Genomic DNA, 18,319 nt, shown 5'->3' with positions numbered 1-18,319 from the left:
CTACTATCAGTGACGTCATAACATTACATAGTAAATACCGGTGATGCAACACACACACTGATTCGGATGTTTATTTATCTGTTCAATACTATTTCTATTCATAAATATATGATATCTATATTCTAACGCTGCAGGGTGTAGTAGGGGGGTGGGGCAGCTGGGTATACACGGGGAACCCCCATATTGGGCATTTGGCTCCTCATGCCATCCATGCGGAACCTAAATAGAAATATTATTAATATTTATAACATAGATTTGGTATATGATGTCATTACCTTGGTCGCATACCACTTGGTGGCATCATTCGTGGCTGTTGCATTCGGTCGCTTTCACTCCCTGTTCAACACAGCATTGTTCAAATACCAATAGCTGTTATGACATCACAAACAAAAATAAAAAATGAAATGACTAACTCCCCTTCAAAAAACAAAAATTATAAAAAAAATCAAAAACTTTCAACCGTAGGATGGCATCTTGTATCAATATAAAATATAGAGATCTTATAACTCACTCATAGATACAGAATCCCAGTCGGAATCGGAAGCAAATCCATCGTTCCAATATCCAGGGTACCTTGGTTTGCCTGCATGGGGTGAATAGTTAATTAAGTGGTTAAATACAGGATAATAGTTGCTCAGGTTCTATTGAAAAAAATAGTCTAAATAAAGCTACAACATTGAAGATATTATTCTATGTAGTTTTTCTGGTATTTAGAATTATGAAAAATTAAAAAGAAATATTGTAAAAATAAAATAAAATTTGTTAAAATATGTATTTAAAACATTGAATTTAATAAGTGTTGTATTTGAATATTGAATTTAAAACATTTGATGTTGTGTTTACCTGGTCTTAGTGTTGAAAATCGATGGGGTACATGGGGTGGGTACCTTACTCCAGGTGGGGGCATTCGACGGGGTCCGAAACCCCCGTACATTGGGCCTGGGGGTCGGTGGGGTATTCCCCCTTGCTGGGGATACTGAACCATGGGTCCCATACTTCTAGGCATCATCATTCGTTGATTGGGGTTAAGTCGGGGCATGCGGGGGTTGGGGGTTCGATCCAAACTGTTCGATCTACGTACGTTGGGTACGCGAGCTGTACAATACATAGGGGTTGGTTAATAATACTTGAGTAATTATATTCTGGTCACATTGTAAATATATGTAACTTTTTTAACCTTGTAGAGTGGGGCAATAACAGTTGGTATAAGACGAATGTTCTGTTTCATTCACCTAGTCCCAAAAGTTATCAAGTACGTGACTTGGGTGAATATTTTTCGAGGATTTTCATCTTTTATTGATTCGTAACAAGGTACCTGGCATACCGATCGATCTCGGTGTTATCGTCGGTCGTTTCATGCTCATTGATCGTCTGTTGGGGTTTCCCCTAACGTGAGAACCTTCCAATACATCATCGAGAGACAATCGTCTTTGTTTCAACTGAATTAAACATTATGATGTAACAATAAACAAACTGTGAATCATATTGCTGTTAACTTTTAAAAAAGGCAGGTGTAGCAGTAACACTTTGACTTAAACAGTTTTACCCATAGAATGATTTTAACGACTGTCAATCTTTTCTCAGGTTTTACTTTCGACTGTTGTTTTTCCGCAACTTTCCTCTCTTTGTTGTTTTAATTAATTTGGATTTTTGAAAAGATATGTATAATATATGTTTGTCAGTGTCACCTGTTTAATCTCAGATGGTTGTAACGTTGATGATGTCATAACGGTCGAAGTATCATCTTCGAGGTAACTTTCAGCCACCGGAGGCGCACGTGAGGTCTTCTTAAGGGCGCTCTTGAGCGGCATCTCCGTGGAAACTGTCGTCTCTGCATCAGTGAACACAGAACTTTCCGCAACAGTGGACGCATCAACTTTACTCGACACACTTTCAATTTCAGACCTCGATAGGGATTCCCCATCACCAGGGGATTTCCCACGAGGTACTGCAGGAACGGTAGCTGTGGGGACCCCCCTACTGCTTCCCCTTTCAGATGATTTTCTGGATTGTTCTGTAACAATGGTACAATAATAGACGCATGCTGAGAGCTCCAACCCAGTGATTACTTGGGTTGTAAAAAAAGAGGAAAAACTCTAAAATAAAAATTTTCCACAAAGTTACATGTTTGGCAAGTTATAAGTATGCACGAGGTGTGTGAAACTGTCATTGCCTGCCACACAATATTAAATAAGTTATGTTCATCAAGGAAGCTTCAAACAAATTCTTACGGTTTCCACTCCTATCAGAATCGAGCGATCTGATTCGCTCCTTCATTTCTCCTCCTGATCCTCTCCTCCTAGACCTCCTGCTCCGATTGGTCGATCCATTTCTCTTTCTCCTTTCAATTTGTTTCTTTGCTTTAGCTTCCTACACGATGCAAACAAACAAACTTAACTAATATTTACATCAAACCATGGCACATATTTATATATTAAGAAACCTGTTAATGGCGCCGTGGCACAGTATGAGTTTTCTAAACCGTCAGCCGTATATCTAATATAAAAATTCTACCCCAAAATACATTAAATAAAAAGTTTTTATCCATTAAAAACAAAATTATGATTACTCAACCTAGCATTATGACATCACAAACCTCTGCTTGTCTCTTCCTGACCTCCTGCTCCCTCTTTAACTTATTATTTGCTTTCCTTCTCCTCCAGAAACAAACAACGATCATGATGGCAAGAAGAAGGAGGAATCCTCCCACAGCCCCTCCTATGATGGTTGTTATCGGGAGAGGGGAAGTCCCAGGACTACTATTTCTATCCATAACCACACCTTAATAGAAATAATATAAAAAGTTTAAAATGAAACCACAGTTAATATAAATGCATGACACATAAACATTAATAAATATTATAAGAATTTTATAAACTTCTAATAGCATATCATTGAAAACAGATTACTGAATTCAAAAACTCTTTTAAGTTAATGAAAAAAATATAAATTTTAGCTGTATATAGTGCAGTCTAATTATATACTCCTAGCAATGATATTAAAATAATGGATAAAAGTTCTAAGTTTTCAAAGTCAATATAACTTACAATATTGTACACTTGTGGTTCCATAAAAATAAGTTCCTTTGATTGGTGAACATTCGATACATGAGGATTTACCAGCGAGATTTTGATAAAAATGAATCGGACAAAATTCACATTTGTTCAACTTCCAATACGTCCCTGCTGGACATTGCACTGGAAATATAAAATTTCTCTTTAAAATATGTTATTGTTAAAATTGTTATTATCACAAAAATGCAGTTTTTAAATAACAAACCAGTCAGAATTAATTAAGACTTTATTACAAAAGAGATTTCTCTTCCCTTATTTATCTTGACTTTTCAGGCAAACTTATGAGGTACAAGACAACTGTTTTCACACCACTATATTCTGTACAGGTAAAGTTTTTACACAAGTTATACTGAGGGATTGGAATTTGTATCGTATGCAACTACTTTTTACTCAGTGCCTGCTTTTAAGTAATCAAACCAATTCAAGGGGTTTATATTATATGGTTGTCAGGTTTAACTTCACTTTAACATTTTATTCTACGGGGGTTGAGGTCTTACAACATGCCATTGGACCTGATATTTAGGTCAGAGTTGGCCCTTTACCCCAAACCCGTGGTGCTGCAACACAATTGAGTGTCTTGCCTAAGCACATAAGCATATCAGTATCAGTATCAAAATTGATTATCGAGCCTGGTATTCTTGAGTTATCTGATATTTAGGTTGGAATCTCATTACCCCAAAATGACCCACTAAACCCCCATATACAGCAACCCACCACAACCATCCTCCACTTCTATATATCCTTCATCACAGATTATCTTTTCATTCGTCAAAGTAACCGATTCCATCCTAGCTGCGTAAACCCTCTCATCATACCCGGTAGTTGTGACATCACCTCGGCTTATCATGTCAATTATATCGGTTGATGCCGACCTTATCACACGACGTGCCTCACTTGTTGAACCTGCTAATCTAGCATTGGCAAGGTCAACCTAGAATAAAAGGAAGTAGGTTGACCTTAAAGGTAAGTTACTTAAACAATCACTCTCTATTCTATACGGGTGAGGCCATACAACAAGGCACACAATGGAATCGAGATTAAGACAAATATGGCCCATTGTCCCAACACTCACGGTGCTACAACCAATTTAGTATCTTGAACCCGTCGACACAAGGAACACAGTTTAAAGCAGTAATTGTTAAACTTATTTTGCTGGTCTCCTTGGCACTTCCTTTTACTCTCTTATAAATATAACTATTTTTATGTCTTTGGTCAATGCATTCATCATAACATTTTAAATTGTCCAAGCGCACCTTTATCTAAAAAGTTCCACGACATTACTGGTTAGTGGTTATTTAGTAAAGTTACCATATTCAAATCATGTAACATCAGAGGAACTTACAGTAACCGTGACATTCAACTTTTCCTCCTGGATGCACTGGATGTAAAGTTTATCTCGCGCTGCTTCACATAATCCCAACTTCAATGAAGAATTCCTACACCCTCTGTAACGCATGAGTGAAGATGCGAGTTCGTTCGACCGTGAGTCGTAAAACTCAGCTGAAGCTCGGCACGGGGATGGATATTGGACCCCAACATCTTGCCTGATGTTCCCAACATCCGGACCTAAGAAAAGAAGATAAAAGATCATCAAAAAGGGTAAACATGATGTTAAAAAAACATAATATTTATTTATCTTTTTCGAATTTTAAAGAATGAAAAGAAGGAAATCAACAGCAAAACAACAGTTGTTTAAACACGCTATAGATATAAAAATTGTGGGAAAGAGTGTCAATTAAATGAAAGTTGCACCAAAACAGCAACACACCAGTAGAGTTGGAACAACTTTATTATATATTTAACATAAATTTAATTTAACTTTTCGTACTGAATACACAGTAGCATTGAACAAGGTATTTAAATCAACAAAGAAAAGAAAATTTACAACTAAACGACAATCGTTAAAAGTATCCTATGAATAAAAACTGCTTGAGAAAAGTATCAGATAAATGAACACTCACTACGACTATGGATATCTTCACAATTACTTACGTTTACAAACGTTATGATCGAGGTAAGGCAGCCATTCCTGTAGCCTTGTGTGTTGGTTGTAATGACATATTATCTTGGGGTCACTTAAGGTCAATCTATAGCCATTCATGCATGAAATCTGACAAGTTTGAATACCAGCAATATTGGTGGCGCAAGTGAGCTGACTATGACGAGGTATAAATGGGGAGCCGCATGTGGGGTCTGGAAGGTTGGGAGGGGTTAAGTGGTAGTGGAGGATATATTAGGTAACTGGTTCCAATGTGATTTTGTAACCAGATAATAATGTTTTACAACAAATCATGTTTTAATCCACTCTTTTTAAACAACGTTTTATGGCTTGCACACCACATGTGAGACCAGTTATTGGGTCTTCTAAAGTTAAAAAAACAAACAAAAAATAAAACATAAAATGTACACATTTATCAACTTTATTAAGTATCAATATACCAAAAAGACAACAAAACAGGAGGAACCTATAACTTTTTATATAGGTGAGGTCAGAACATTTCACACAATGAAACCTAGAACTAATGCCATTATCCCCCTAAAAACCTTACTCATGCAGAATATAAACGAGCTGGAAACAGGAAGAAGAAATAACTTACTTATTTCGTTGACAACAACAGAAAACGAACAAGATTCAGAATTATCGGATCCATCGATAGCAGTGTACGTTACGTTGTGAATGCCTTTTCCAAAATATCCTGGCTCCCTATTGGATGATATAAAAGGGGCATTTCCGGAGTTGTCAACAAATTGGGGGCGTGTCCAAGGAACGAAGGTCCGTGATTGGCCAGGATATATTTCAACCATGATGTCATCGGGACATGGGGTGGTTATGGTGGGTTTGGTCGTGTCTGGTGGAGATTATGTTTGTTTACTGATGAAACATTTAAAATATAACAGAAAAAAAAAGTAAAATAGAATAGACACAAAAATAATAGACAAACAGAACAGACAAAAACAAATAAAATATAATACACAAAAGTTTTCAAAAATTTTTGATAAAACATTTATTCCCATAGAAGAAGTAAGAAATATTACAGACTTTATATTAAAATTCACTTAAAACAAACCTGTTACTCTAATGTTGACCTCACATTCAACTGTTCGGTTATATTTGTCTTCTGCTCGCAACACAACCATATATTGTGATGTCATAAACCGAATTGAACTTACGACCCGATTGGTCAAATCCACCATCGTTATGTTGAGTCTTCGACCAATCCCGTCCCTCGCCTCCAGTGATATCATAGAAGGTAAGATTGTGATGTAAGAAGCACCCTCTGGCAGGGGGAACGGGTAAGTTGCGCTTTCGTTGCAGTTTAGAAACCTCGGGGGTGGCGGCATTGCTGTATTTACAACATCATGAATGAATGATTGCAACTTGTTTTACTCCTACATGGCAGGGCAATGAAAGTTGGTATCACAAATGTTCTGTTCCATACACCATGTGCCCAATTACGAGTTACCGCATGTGAACCTAGGTGATTTTTTAGTTGGATTTTTTTTAAAGTATGGCTGACGATTTAAAAAACCCATTAGTGAAAACTGGGTTGGAGCAATTGCCACTAAATACTTTGCCCAAGGACACATAGGCCAACAATGGTAGCATTTGGCCTTGAAACGTATATTAAAATTATTTTAGACACGAACTTGTTTGTGCTTGTGTTGTAACAATGGTTGTCATGGCAACGGTGGTCGTCTCATTCACCATGGCAACCGTGGTATCCTGGTGGAAGTTGATGATTGGAATGAGGGGTTCCGTGGTGGTGGGCTGGGGGAGGGAGTGAGTTTATTATCTGGTAATAATAAACCTATTCTATTGTATACATGGGTGAGGTCCCTGAGAACCTAAGATTTAGGCCAGGTTTGGTCAATTATCCCAACACAAAAAATACACGACATAGAACATTTAGTTTTTTCACATGTAATAAATATTAAATGTATATTGGGAAAAGTTAGAGAATAGAAGGGAATTCTAAATAAAGCATTGATGAACATAGCAAAGGAAGGTATTTTAGATTAGTGCCATTTGTCAATTATTAATTTCTATTACTCATTTCTAATTAATACATATTAAATATAGTTCCCCAAATATTCTTACAACAGTAGCAGCTGGTGCTGTTATTAAATCTGCCCATGGTGGTGTTGTTGTTGTTGTTTCGTTGATTATTGTTGTTGTTGTTGTTGCTGGTGCAGTTGTGCTGGTCATGAGGAATAATTCCTCCTCTGTTGATTGATATTTAATTTAATTAAAAGTGTTTGAAACAAACTTATAATAATGAAATAATAATATATTTTATCCCGTCGAAAAAGAGGACAAAGCGACAAAACAAAAGGTGATAAAACACTTTTCAGTTTAACACATATTACTTTTAATTGAAAGAAAAAAGCGTAGTCGCTACATATAGCAGACAAACATTGGATAATATTTCAAAAGTTTGTACCGGATACTTGGCGTTGAAATGTGTTGTTGAAAATGAGTTGGTAAAAGGTAGCACATTGACTGGTTATAAATGATAGGAAAACAGAATAAAACTGAAAACATTAGTTGTTATGATGCCCTATATATAAATGTGGCAATTCATTAGTAAACAGTTATGCTGGCTAAACTAAATACAAATACTTCCATAATTAAATTTAAATTTATAACAACTATCATTATAACATGAACTATAGTAGGCCATTATGACATCATAAGCATGCATATTACCAGTCACGCATGAGTGCATATCTGGAGCGAGGACTTTTCCAACGGGACACAAACAAACTGACGAGGATTGATCCGGGATGCAGATGTGACTGCAACGTGGGAGACGGGAGGAACATCTTCCAGTGGAACCTGGGAAGAATTATATAGAGTGATTATAATGTCCTGTTAGAATTTCAAATTTTTTTTATTTAGTCAGTTATCAATGTACTCTAACCAGGTTTGTTTTATTTTAATTGGTGGATATTGAAGTTTTTATTCAAAAGTAACAAAATAACAAATTCAATACCTCTGATAGAATAAGTTGGTTGCACATGGATATGGGTCGGTCGTATTAAGTCAGTGATAACAACATTAGTTCTACGATCATCAAGTGACATTAATGTGTGGTTTTTCCAATCCGTGAAATACAATGAGTCTTCAAGTTTTCCAAGTCCAAATACATGACCAGCGGTTCCATTTAAATTAAACCTTTTCATCACTATTTGTCCTGTGTTGATGAAAAGTATACGAAATCATAAAATTTGCTGTAAGTTTTGGAAGGAACCTTAAGTTTTCAAATGCGAAAAAACACCAACAAGATTTAAAAGCTGTTCAATTTGTCATACAAAGTATAAAAAAAGAGAACCGGTGTTGTAACATTATAAGTTTAACCGTTGAGAATGAAAAAAGCACCGTTTATACATTTTCCTTTATTTTATTATTTTTTCACTTCCGCAATTTTATTCATTCATTCATTTTGTTTCATTCCTTTACGTCTAACATTCTATTTCTTTAATCACTCGTATTGTTTTTATTTATTTATTTCCTTGTTGAAAACCTCAGTTACAAGTCACTACAAACCCACCTTCATCAGGAACCGACCTCACTATCAGCCTTCCACCATCCGCAACATAAACCACCCCAGATGTTGGATCGAAGGAAAGACCGTTGGGCCACGTTAACCCCTCGCTCAACATCACTCTACTATCCTGTCCATTCATGCGTGACGATAAAACTTGTGGTTGATTCCCACCCTCTGTCCAGTACATTATGCTGAACATAAAAATAATATAATGTCCTGTTACCTCTGATACCAGGCATAATGTAATTAGCTGCTGCTTATCTGGTCTAAAAGCTTAGTGTATTTCTTATCTCGAACGTTTTGTCTGCCAGGGAATATAACAGAAAGTGTTAAAATAATATATGAATGAAGGTAACTTAATTTAATCCTCGTGTGGCCGAAACACAACAGTCGTTATTACACGGGTTTACCACCTCATGCCAGCTTACGAGTTACCATGTATGTTACTCTGTGGGTGATCATATTTTTAGACATTTTTCATTCTTTTTATGTATGGCTGATAGTTTGGACAGCTCATTAGTGACCACTGGGTTGGAGCAATTGTCGTTAAGTGTTTTGCGCAAGGACACATACGCCCACAATATAACCTCCTCTAGGCAAAACACTTAACAGCAATTGCTCCAACCAAGTGGTCATAGACATTTGAAAAGATAAAAAATACTGAAAAAGAAACATTGGAATACTCACCCCATGCCTGGGTTCAATACAATGGACCTCGGATTCTCGAGCCCCAACAACACCACAGTGTGGATCATACCATCCAAGTATAACATTTCTATGCTGCCCAACATTCTGTCGGTCCAATACAACAAGCGATTGTCGGGATCTATTGCCATTCCTTCCACTTGCCCTAAGATTGTATACAAGAACAGCTTTACAGTAAAACAATGAATACTGGAATCATATCTATTAAGTGGGAAACGAGAGATATTCAGTTCAAATCCAGGCTAGGATTGAAAAACCAAGGAAACCTAGGAAATCCGGGCTGCGGTTGGTAGAAAAGAATACATGATATGGTTATTGAACTAGAAATGTCCAAACCCAACCCAGAGTTTTAGATCAGGGATCCTTGGTTCAAATCCAGGATTAGGTTGAAGAACCAGGGATTCTAGGTTTAAACTCACTCCAGGGTTATAAACTAGGGATGCTGGATTTGACCACATCACAGACTTGTATTACAAGCATTATACATAAACTCTTCCTACCTATATTTGAATGTACCACTTCTATAATACTTGAGGCAGCATTCACACCGGAAATACTTTTCCTTGAAATTCGTTGTCGACCGTTATCTGCCCAATACACAAACTTTGACACGGGGTCAAAGGTCACGGCCACGATGTTAGAAAGTTCATCAAAAGTTCGTATGACGGGGTAATGATAATGATCAGGAGGTTGGATGCTCTTCAGGATGATCCGACTTCCATCAGCGATGAGGAGGAATTGATCCGGTTCTGGAGAAAGAGGAATAAAGAAAGATATGTTTAGAAGATAAGAGAATATTATTTTTAGGATAGAATGATGTTTTTTAAGTTCTGCTGCTGAAACTTTCATATATACATAGACGGTTGAAGCGATAATGGATTAAAAACATTCATGATTTTATTTATATTTTCAACCAGAAAGTGCATAAATTAAAAAATGAAGAGAAAAAACTAACCAACAAAACGAACGGAAAGGATTCCAAAGCAGCACAGCCAGGTCATAGTTCTTATTACACTTTACATAGTTGTTGTTACCCCAGTTTACAGAGGTTACCCCAGGTCAACTACTTACTCACCCACACAGTTCCATAAGTTTTCTGAAAGCACTGAAGCATTAACATCGGGGCATAAACATGAACTATAACCACCATCCACAGGAACACATACATCACTACATTGTGTGCGTTGGGGAGAACAAACATTCTGTGTCATTCCTGGTAATGTAAGAGATTAATGAGATGAGTAACTCTTACTTTATTGTATGCAAGTAAAGGTTTGTGGTAATCCTGGTATGTAGGACAGAGTGGGCACACAAGACATGGTCAATAGAAAATAATGAAAATTTTTTTAAGGAAATTATATATATGCTGTTGCTGCCAGGGCTTTAATTAATCTAAAATCTCTTTCACACTTTTTTCACTAAAGATTTAAATACCTTTGAAAAAATTTAGAGAACTCTAAACATTCTCGCATATACTTGAATACGATAAGTGAAACAAAGAAGACAACTCACAACGAACGAACCAAACATCACAACTTACTGCTTCGCTGAACAATGTTTGTTGCAAACTTCACCCCTGTGGGTTTTTTCACCCCAACAACAAAGGGAGCTCCCCTTTCCCCCGACCCACTTAACCCCATGTTCACTTCATAAATTCCCCCAAGCCCCCAATCTGCGAAGAAGAGAGACCCCTGGTGGTAGGTGAGACCAAAAGGAACCTAAAATAGAAATAATATAAAATATCTGAGTTATATGATCATTTACAATGTTACATACGCGCTATTACGGGTACTATGAGTATGAACCACTAAAAATAGAACAAATGGGTTATAATGATTATCGTTGCTCGCCGCATGAAGAGAAATAAGTTGAATTTATTTAGCTGATACATACATTTAACTAATCACAATGTTACACATGTGATAATTTTAAGCGGGCACAAGTGTGTGAAACAGACACCCTTTTTTATAACGACTGTCCTGGCCTGCCATGTAAAGATAAACAAGATACACTTATTCAATCATTTAATGTAAAAAAAAGGGTATGACATCACAAACCTCCATTGTTATGTCAGTAAGTTCGGTTGAGGTTTTCCTTATTGTGTCATAACGCATGATTGTTGGTTGTCTATGATAAACAATGGTTCCGTTTGCACGAACATGTCCACTCGTGTAGTGAGAGTCAGTTATGTAAAGAGTTCCGTTATGAAGCGCAAGCCCGTTAGGATTCTCGACATTTACTGTCAACTCCTGAGGGTTCTGCCCATCCAAGTCAAACTGAACTACTTTGGGGGAGTTTCCCCAATCTGATACTATCAGCATCCTGTAGTGAATTAATTTTGAAGTGAACATTCACATGAAGTATCGGTATATAGTAGTTGGTTATAATAAATGTAACATATTACTTTTGTTTTGTACTATAAAACAATTTCAAAATTTCTGTTTTGCAAGATTTGAAACATCGGAAGAATATTCTAAGAAATTAGTTTTAGGACAATATTTAGACTTGGGCAGGACTGGCTTATTGTTTGACGCCCACAATGTACCTGAAGGATACTGGGTTTGATGTTTTGTATTATTGGCATATATGGCAAGACATTTTGCACCAACAAAGTAACGAATGTTGTACTAGTGTGTATGAGAAAGACACCCCGCTATGCGAGGGTAAATCACGTTTGTTCATACAACATAACCACCCACCCAGCGCTGGTGTCAATCACGATATCCCTTGGCCGATCTAAACCACTTGATGTCAGTATTTTTCTTTTATTTCCTCCCCTCAAACCAACCATCTCGATCCTATGATAAGGAGTTCCCCGTGTTGTGCTTCCTTGGTATGGAAACCCCATGTTACTCCAACCAACGTTGGTGAAATAAAGATGGCGGTTCTCCCAATCCACTGCTATACCTGAAAGTTCAACATTAATATTATGCTACTTCTGCTACCAGGCATGATGTGAATCATCTTACAGCATCCCATCTGCTATAAAACATGGTGTATTTTCAATGTTTCTATGACAGTCTTGCAGAATGACAAACGAAACGTCAGATAAACACGTTTTTATTTTAATCTAGAAGAACTGCTATAAGATTGTTCAATATTAAGATTAGATAGCTTAGTTCCTCCCAATGCTAGTTTATACCCGAAGTTAGTCGGTCACTGAATTACTTGGTTTGTTTGTGTATATGACTATGATTTTTAAACCACATAAACAGTTACATAAAACCTAAAGTTTTTCAGCCAGCATTAAATTCATTTTTCTACAAGAGCTTTCTTCTTAAATGATGCCAAATAGTCTTTGGTTATTTTTAACAATAATTTCACCGATGTGTAGTTTTAACCAAAACCAAATGTTATTAATTCTTGGACCAAAAATTCGTGCCACAAACAAATAAAATATAGAAATAATATAAACGCACCATCCACCGTTCCAATACCATCCTGTAAAAAAAGTTCCGGGGCTGAAACATTAAGAGGTTTTCTATAAATCCCGTTCATTCCAACATCACTCCAGTATACCATCTGAAATAACAACAAAAGGTAATTTCTAAAGCATTCCTTGCTTCGTGGCAAAGTAGGGAATTTAGTAATAAAACGACAGTATTTAAAAGGCCATACCAACATAAAATTTGTAAATGGATGGAGATGCACAAATGTGGTCTAAAAGTGCCGCTAAAATTTTTATGAACAAAACAGGTTCTAAAAAATCACCGCTGGAGTAAAAAAAAACAGTCGTGTGACAAAGCATGAGAATTCTGCTAAGATTAAAAACTTATTTTGTGTTGTTTAAAATTATAAAAACACCTGCCAACCTACCTGATCTATTGGGTCATAATCAACCGCTGATGGTTGATGCGCTTGAGCGAGTACGACGGGGGTCCTGGGTGACCCGGGGTCAAGTGAGGTCAACATAATGGTCCCCTCATCAAGGGAGGTAGAGAGGATGAAGTTGTTGGGAACTGAGGGTGTGGAATAAGTGTAACTTATTTATACTTGGAGGCAGGGTATGCAACGAGTGTTGTGTTTCATACACCTCGTGCTGACATACAACTTACCATGTGTGTAACATTGTAGCTAGTTGATTTTTTGGGGGTATATTTTTCAGCTTAATGTATGTGTGAAGATATTTGTTTAATATGGGAAGGGGTTTTATTTTTAATCGAAAGTCCATGGCAAAGGTCTAAGGGGCCAGTATTTAGACAAAAGTTGAAAGGGATGATTTAATATACAAGTTGGATTGAACAATATATATATATATGATATTAGTTGTTGGTGATTACATGTTACAATAACTTTAGGAAAGAACACAATTTGATATTATTTGTATGATCATTAAATGAAGTTTAAAATTAAAATAAAAAAGGGTTTTTAGTGAAGAACCAATTCTTTCATGTTATTATTAAACTCATGATATGAAGATAATTAAAACGAGACTCTCTAAACTGAGACAACCACAATGTAGGTGGTTGGAAGTGAATATTACTGATATAAGCCCAAGGCGTTTGGTAATGCCAAACAGAAGGTAGCATTGTATGGTGTTCTGCACTGTTGCTCAGTGGTTAAGGCATGATGTAAAAACATATATAAGGGGGAAATCTAGTCTAAATCATAAAACCTCACCCACATAGAATAGTGTTAAATAACACATAACTTACCAACACAATTAGTTGCATCTCTAGCAAGCACCAACCCTGTGTTTGATGGGCATGCACATGTGTATGTGCTGTACGAGGTCGGTAAACAAAGATGGCTGCAACCTCCTTTAAGGTTTGTCCAACATGGGTTTGTATCTGTTGGGTTAAAATATATTAATTTATAATAAAAATAATAACTTTATTTGTCTGTTGGATTATGGTATCATAAATTTAGAAATTTTTTAAATGAAAATACTTTTTATAGTGATTGAAAGGTCATTTCTAGTTTTGCTTTACATATTTTTAGCTGCTACTTCTTTTTCCCAAATTAAAGTAAGCCAATCTATATAACATTGTACTATCATTTGTATACTTATATGAACATTATTAACTTATTTCGATTTTTATTCTTACAGTTTCAACCAATGTAGATACAAATAGAATAGATTTTTCAACAGAAAAAGGGCAGCGCTTCCAACAGACCCATTACTTCACACATTACATTCCTTCAACTAAAAGTTTTTCTTACATCTGGTGTTACGTTGTAACTGTTCATTCACAACACCAACTCCCATTGCACGAGTGCTTAGTGATGTCACAACCCTTCGTTTGTCTCCACCACCATTTGAATTGATGGAAAACAATGATGTTTGTCCCCAAATACTAAGAATAAAGGACATGAGAAAATTATAGTAAATTTAACTTTATTTATTATACTACAAAAGAATAACAAAAATAATAAATATGTGCTAGTGAATATACTCGTTTAGGTAAGGAAGGTTAAACACCCAGATGACTATATACAGTGGCTTTATATTAATCCATATGCCTCTCAGTCTTCAATATATTGTAATAATTACCTAAAGTAAAGTCTGTTATTGAAGTAAGTTAATCCATATCCAGGTGAATTTCCATAATCAATCCCAAAGCTGTAGATCACATTAAAGTTATTTCCATCCAAATCCGAACTTTCAATCTTCTGAGTTTTCCCATCAATCCAGAAAACTCTCCTGTGAACAAAATGTCCCATTAATAATGCTGTAAATGAAGGAATGTAACTTGCTTTATTCTCGCGTAGCAGGCCAACGGTAGTCGTTACAACATGAGTGTTCTGCTTCATACACTTCGTGCCGGCTTACAAATCACCACAAACGTAACTTTGTAAGTGACTGTTTTTTAGAAAGATTTGTTTCACTTCTTGTGGGAGTGAGGAGCCTTAAATCCACATCTGGGTTAGAGGAATGCGTAACATGTATGTTTGAGTCAGTATATTATTTATTAGAAACTAAAGGAGGCATGGGGAATGTGTAAGTAAGTAAATATAAGGCTCTGTGACTTGTGAGATCAGAACAGAAGCACTGTGGGACTAGCTGCTATAAGTCATACCAAGTCCTATGTTATTCCTGGTCCACTCTCTAATACACAAAACTGATTACAGTAAAGCTCTCACCTGCTATTATAATCTACTGTAAGTTCATTGGGCCATTGTAGATTGGTTACTAAGACTTGATGATCCGATCCATCCATTCGTGATCGCTCAATTGTTCCAGATGACTGGTCCGTCCAAAACATGAGGCTGCGACACAAGATCAAATATTTAGATGAATAAACGAATGTAACTTGCTTTATCCTCACGTTTGTGAAAGGACAAGTTTCATACACTTCGTGCCAGCTTATGAATTACGAAGTATGTAATTTTGTGGGTAGATAATTTTTTGGTAAATGGCCAAAAACTTTCTTTCTATTCTATATTGTATATAGAATATATTGGTCTTTTTAATTATAGGTTTTATAAATAAGTTCAGTTTTAACTTGTCATGTTTTAAGATAAATTTTTCATGTTTTAAGATAAGTTTTGCCTTGGTGCACGTTTTTATAACCTAATACCAGCAACCTATTTAAAAAGTCAAATTCAAAATAAAGTTCAGCAATTGGACCTTACCCATTGCGCGGCAAAACGACGAGCCCACGTGGTTCAGCTAATCCACCAATCAGACGAACTCTGTCTCTCCCATTGTCCTTGGCAACAAAAATGGCGCCAAGTTGAGCATCGGTCCAATAAATATTGTTGGCCAACCAATCAACGGCAATTCCATTGGGCTCATAAATGTCTTGAAAGTAAATTGGGATTAAATTAAACAAAATAATTAAATTTAGACGTATCCTAAATTATCTCTGACCACTATATTTTATTATTACTCCCTGCAGGTTTTCGCAAATACACGAACCCGTACTGCACCTCACGCCCGCTTATAGGATACCAGATGTAGCTTTGGGGGTGATGTTGTTTGGGATTCTTTCGTGTAGTGCCTTGCCGAAGAACATATACACACACACAATGATAGCATTAACGAGCCTCGAATCCAAACCCCTGAACATAGGAACTTCGCGACGGCGCTCGTTCGAACCCAATAAAAATGGTTTCAATCGTATGCATTACAGCGCAACGCAAACCACACAGAACATTTAATTACCTTCAGATATTATTCTAGTTATACGACTGCCATCGGAAAGCCCGGCCCGGTAAATCCCCCGTCCAGTATGACTGACGTCAGACCAGTAAATTAAATTTTTGTTGATGTTCATATCCAGCGCCACCGCCTGGCCCGGGAGGTCCTAAAAAATAATTGGCAAACTAGATTAAAAAACAGACATTTAATTTTCGGTTTTATCACAAAAAAAACTTTCTACTCTCAACCAAGTTGTTAAAAAGTCGTCACAGTGCACAACAAACATACACGATAAACGCGCTAAAAGGATCAAGTAGCAAACGCAAGAAATAAACAAAGATGCAAATAACAAACACATTAGTTCAAACACAGCAACAACAAACAGAACCAACAAACATAGTAGCCACTAAAAGTACCCTCACCCTTATAAAATTCTTTTTGAACCCGTAGACATCTCCGATCGCTATTTTCACCAACTTATTGTTATCAGCAACGTAAACGTGGGCATCCTCAGCTGTCAATCAAATTAAGGGTTAATTTTTTTAAAAAGACAAATTTATAGATAATTCGAAAAGGGAATTAGTACTAACCGCGAACTTAAGGTGTTTAAAGCAAGAGTTTAGTGACTCTTCAAAAACCTATTCTACGTGGTGTCACAGGACACATTTTGGTATTTAGGTAAGAAACAATTCCAAAGCTTGTTCCAGTATTTAAGAAACGAAAAAAGTTACCAAAGACAACACGGTTTTGAACAAAGGGACACTGAAGAACTCGCGGTGGCCTGTTTCTATTCTGTTTAGATTAAGTCATCTGTGGTATAACGACCGTGCTTGTCCCGTCTTGCAAAGATACTTATTCATGTTTAACCTATATATTCTAAACATTGTTCACTTAAAGTTTATAGACGTAAATATGATCATGTGTATGATAGTTTAAAGTTATAACTAGTCAGGAAACAAAATCAATTAAAACTTTACCTGAAGCGTTGCAATTGATGCCAGTGAATAGCGGGGGGTTTACAGTACATAGACATTTATACAGCAAGTCGTCGTTTCGCAGCTCAACTATGACCTCGCCGTGTCTGAAAGTTCTTCCGTCGTTCTCCATCGTACATATTCCTGGTCAAATGAAGTCAAGTTTGAAATAATGACAATTAAACCAATCGCGTTAGTTGTCAAAGTGAAGAGGTGACGAAAAAGTATAAACAGCCAAGTTGTTTATTCAGCTATATATACGTTGACTTTATCCCACTCAATATATAATACTATATGGGGACGATGGGACGTCTTTAGCACATAATACCTAAATATCCTGATGGTGTTCTAAACAATTAAAAGTAAGACGAGAAAACAGAATGAAAGGGTGTCCCATCTCCCCCCACCTTACTAGACATATTCTTCATAGTATACATTTATTCAAACGACTAAAAACAATTGTGCAAGAAGTGTTTTACTTACACAACTGTATTTAGTTGTATGATGGTGAGACAAGACATGTATATAATAGACATGGGACTTCTATTGTTTCTACTAATCAAGTAACGTGTAATCAAATTGTTTTACACAGAAACAAATTATCCGAAACATCACTTACGTTGTACAGCGTATGATGACGTCACCAGCCACAAAATTATGAAACTTATCTTAACATACGTCATCGTCGATCATGGGCAATACCCTGATTCGACTGTAAAATAAAATATAGTAGGGTAATATAAACAGAAACCCACCAGACCCTATTTCTAACTGATGTATGCGTAAGGGTATGTATGCTGTCTATTTAGACCCCTTTCGTCTGGCCTGTAACGTTAAATTACAAAATCTGACAACTATCTGCTGGACATGGTGTGGCGTACTCAATGTATTGAGTCAGATATGGTCACATAAAAAGAATCAGAGTTTCGTACG

At 36.4% G+C, this 18,319-nt stretch overlaps 1 protein-coding gene across 2 annotated transcripts; it reads right to left on the bottom strand.

The window, feature by feature from the left end:
• Positions 1 to 53: 53 nt before the first annotated feature.
• LOC149727681 (uncharacterized) lies at positions 54 to 18,140 on the bottom strand. Of its 2 annotated transcripts, none has more exons than XM_089888571.1 (36): positions 18,006 to 18,140; positions 17,390 to 17,530; positions 16,835 to 16,926; positions 16,437 to 16,578; positions 15,905 to 16,073; positions 15,413 to 15,538; positions 14,823 to 14,972; positions 14,492 to 14,625; positions 13,984 to 14,118; positions 13,145 to 13,287; positions 12,748 to 12,850; positions 12,028 to 12,235; positions 11,386 to 11,650; positions 10,869 to 11,046; positions 10,404 to 10,541; positions 9,829 to 10,077; positions 9,311 to 9,473; positions 8,627 to 8,814; positions 8,069 to 8,269; positions 7,783 to 7,911; positions 7,174 to 7,298; positions 6,723 to 6,843; positions 6,143 to 6,418; positions 5,672 to 5,923; positions 5,067 to 5,267; positions 4,417 to 4,640; positions 3,789 to 4,005; positions 3,048 to 3,197; positions 2,597 to 2,781; positions 2,232 to 2,370; positions 1,689 to 2,014; positions 1,316 to 1,439; positions 844 to 1,095; positions 512 to 583; positions 276 to 336; positions 54 to 219 (listed from the first exon to the last, which is right to left on the bottom strand). In XM_089888571.1, the coding sequence occupies exons 1-36, from the start codon at positions 18,067 to 18,069 to the stop codon at positions 123 to 125; spliced, it is 5,940 nt and encodes a 1,979-aa protein (XP_089744697.1). In that variant the 5' UTR covers positions 18,070 to 18,140; the 3' UTR covers positions 54 to 122. The 2 variants fall into 2 exon arrangements, with proteins under 2 accessions (XP_089744697.1, XP_089744698.1); XM_089888572.1 differs by having other exon boundaries at positions 1,325 to 1,439.
• Between the last annotated feature and the right edge of the window lie 179 nt (positions 18,141 to 18,319).

This window comes from Ciona robusta, chromosome 11 (assembly GCF_009617815.1).
Source record: "Ciona robusta chromosome 11, ASM961781v2".
In the NCBI taxonomy this organism is placed as follows: Eukaryota; Metazoa; Chordata; class Ascidiacea; order Phlebobranchia; family Cionidae; genus Ciona; species Ciona robusta.
This window is presented reverse-complemented; position numbering and strand designations above follow the sequence as displayed.

Bases quoted from the DNA above. Each gene is read 5' to 3' on its own strand.
- LOC149727681 (XM_089888571.1), bottom strand. From the start codon at position 18,069: ATGACGTATGTTAAGATAAGTTTCATAATTTTGTGGCTGGTGACGTCA. The intron at 16,579-16,834 runs GTGAGGGTACTT...ATTATTTTTTAG, and splicing joins TCAAAAAGAATTTTATAAGG to GACCTCCCGGGCCAGGCGGT. The intron at 6,419-6,722 runs GTTCGTGTCTAA...TTGTAAATACAG, and splicing joins TACAACACAAGCACAAACAA to CAATGCCGCCACCCCCGAGG.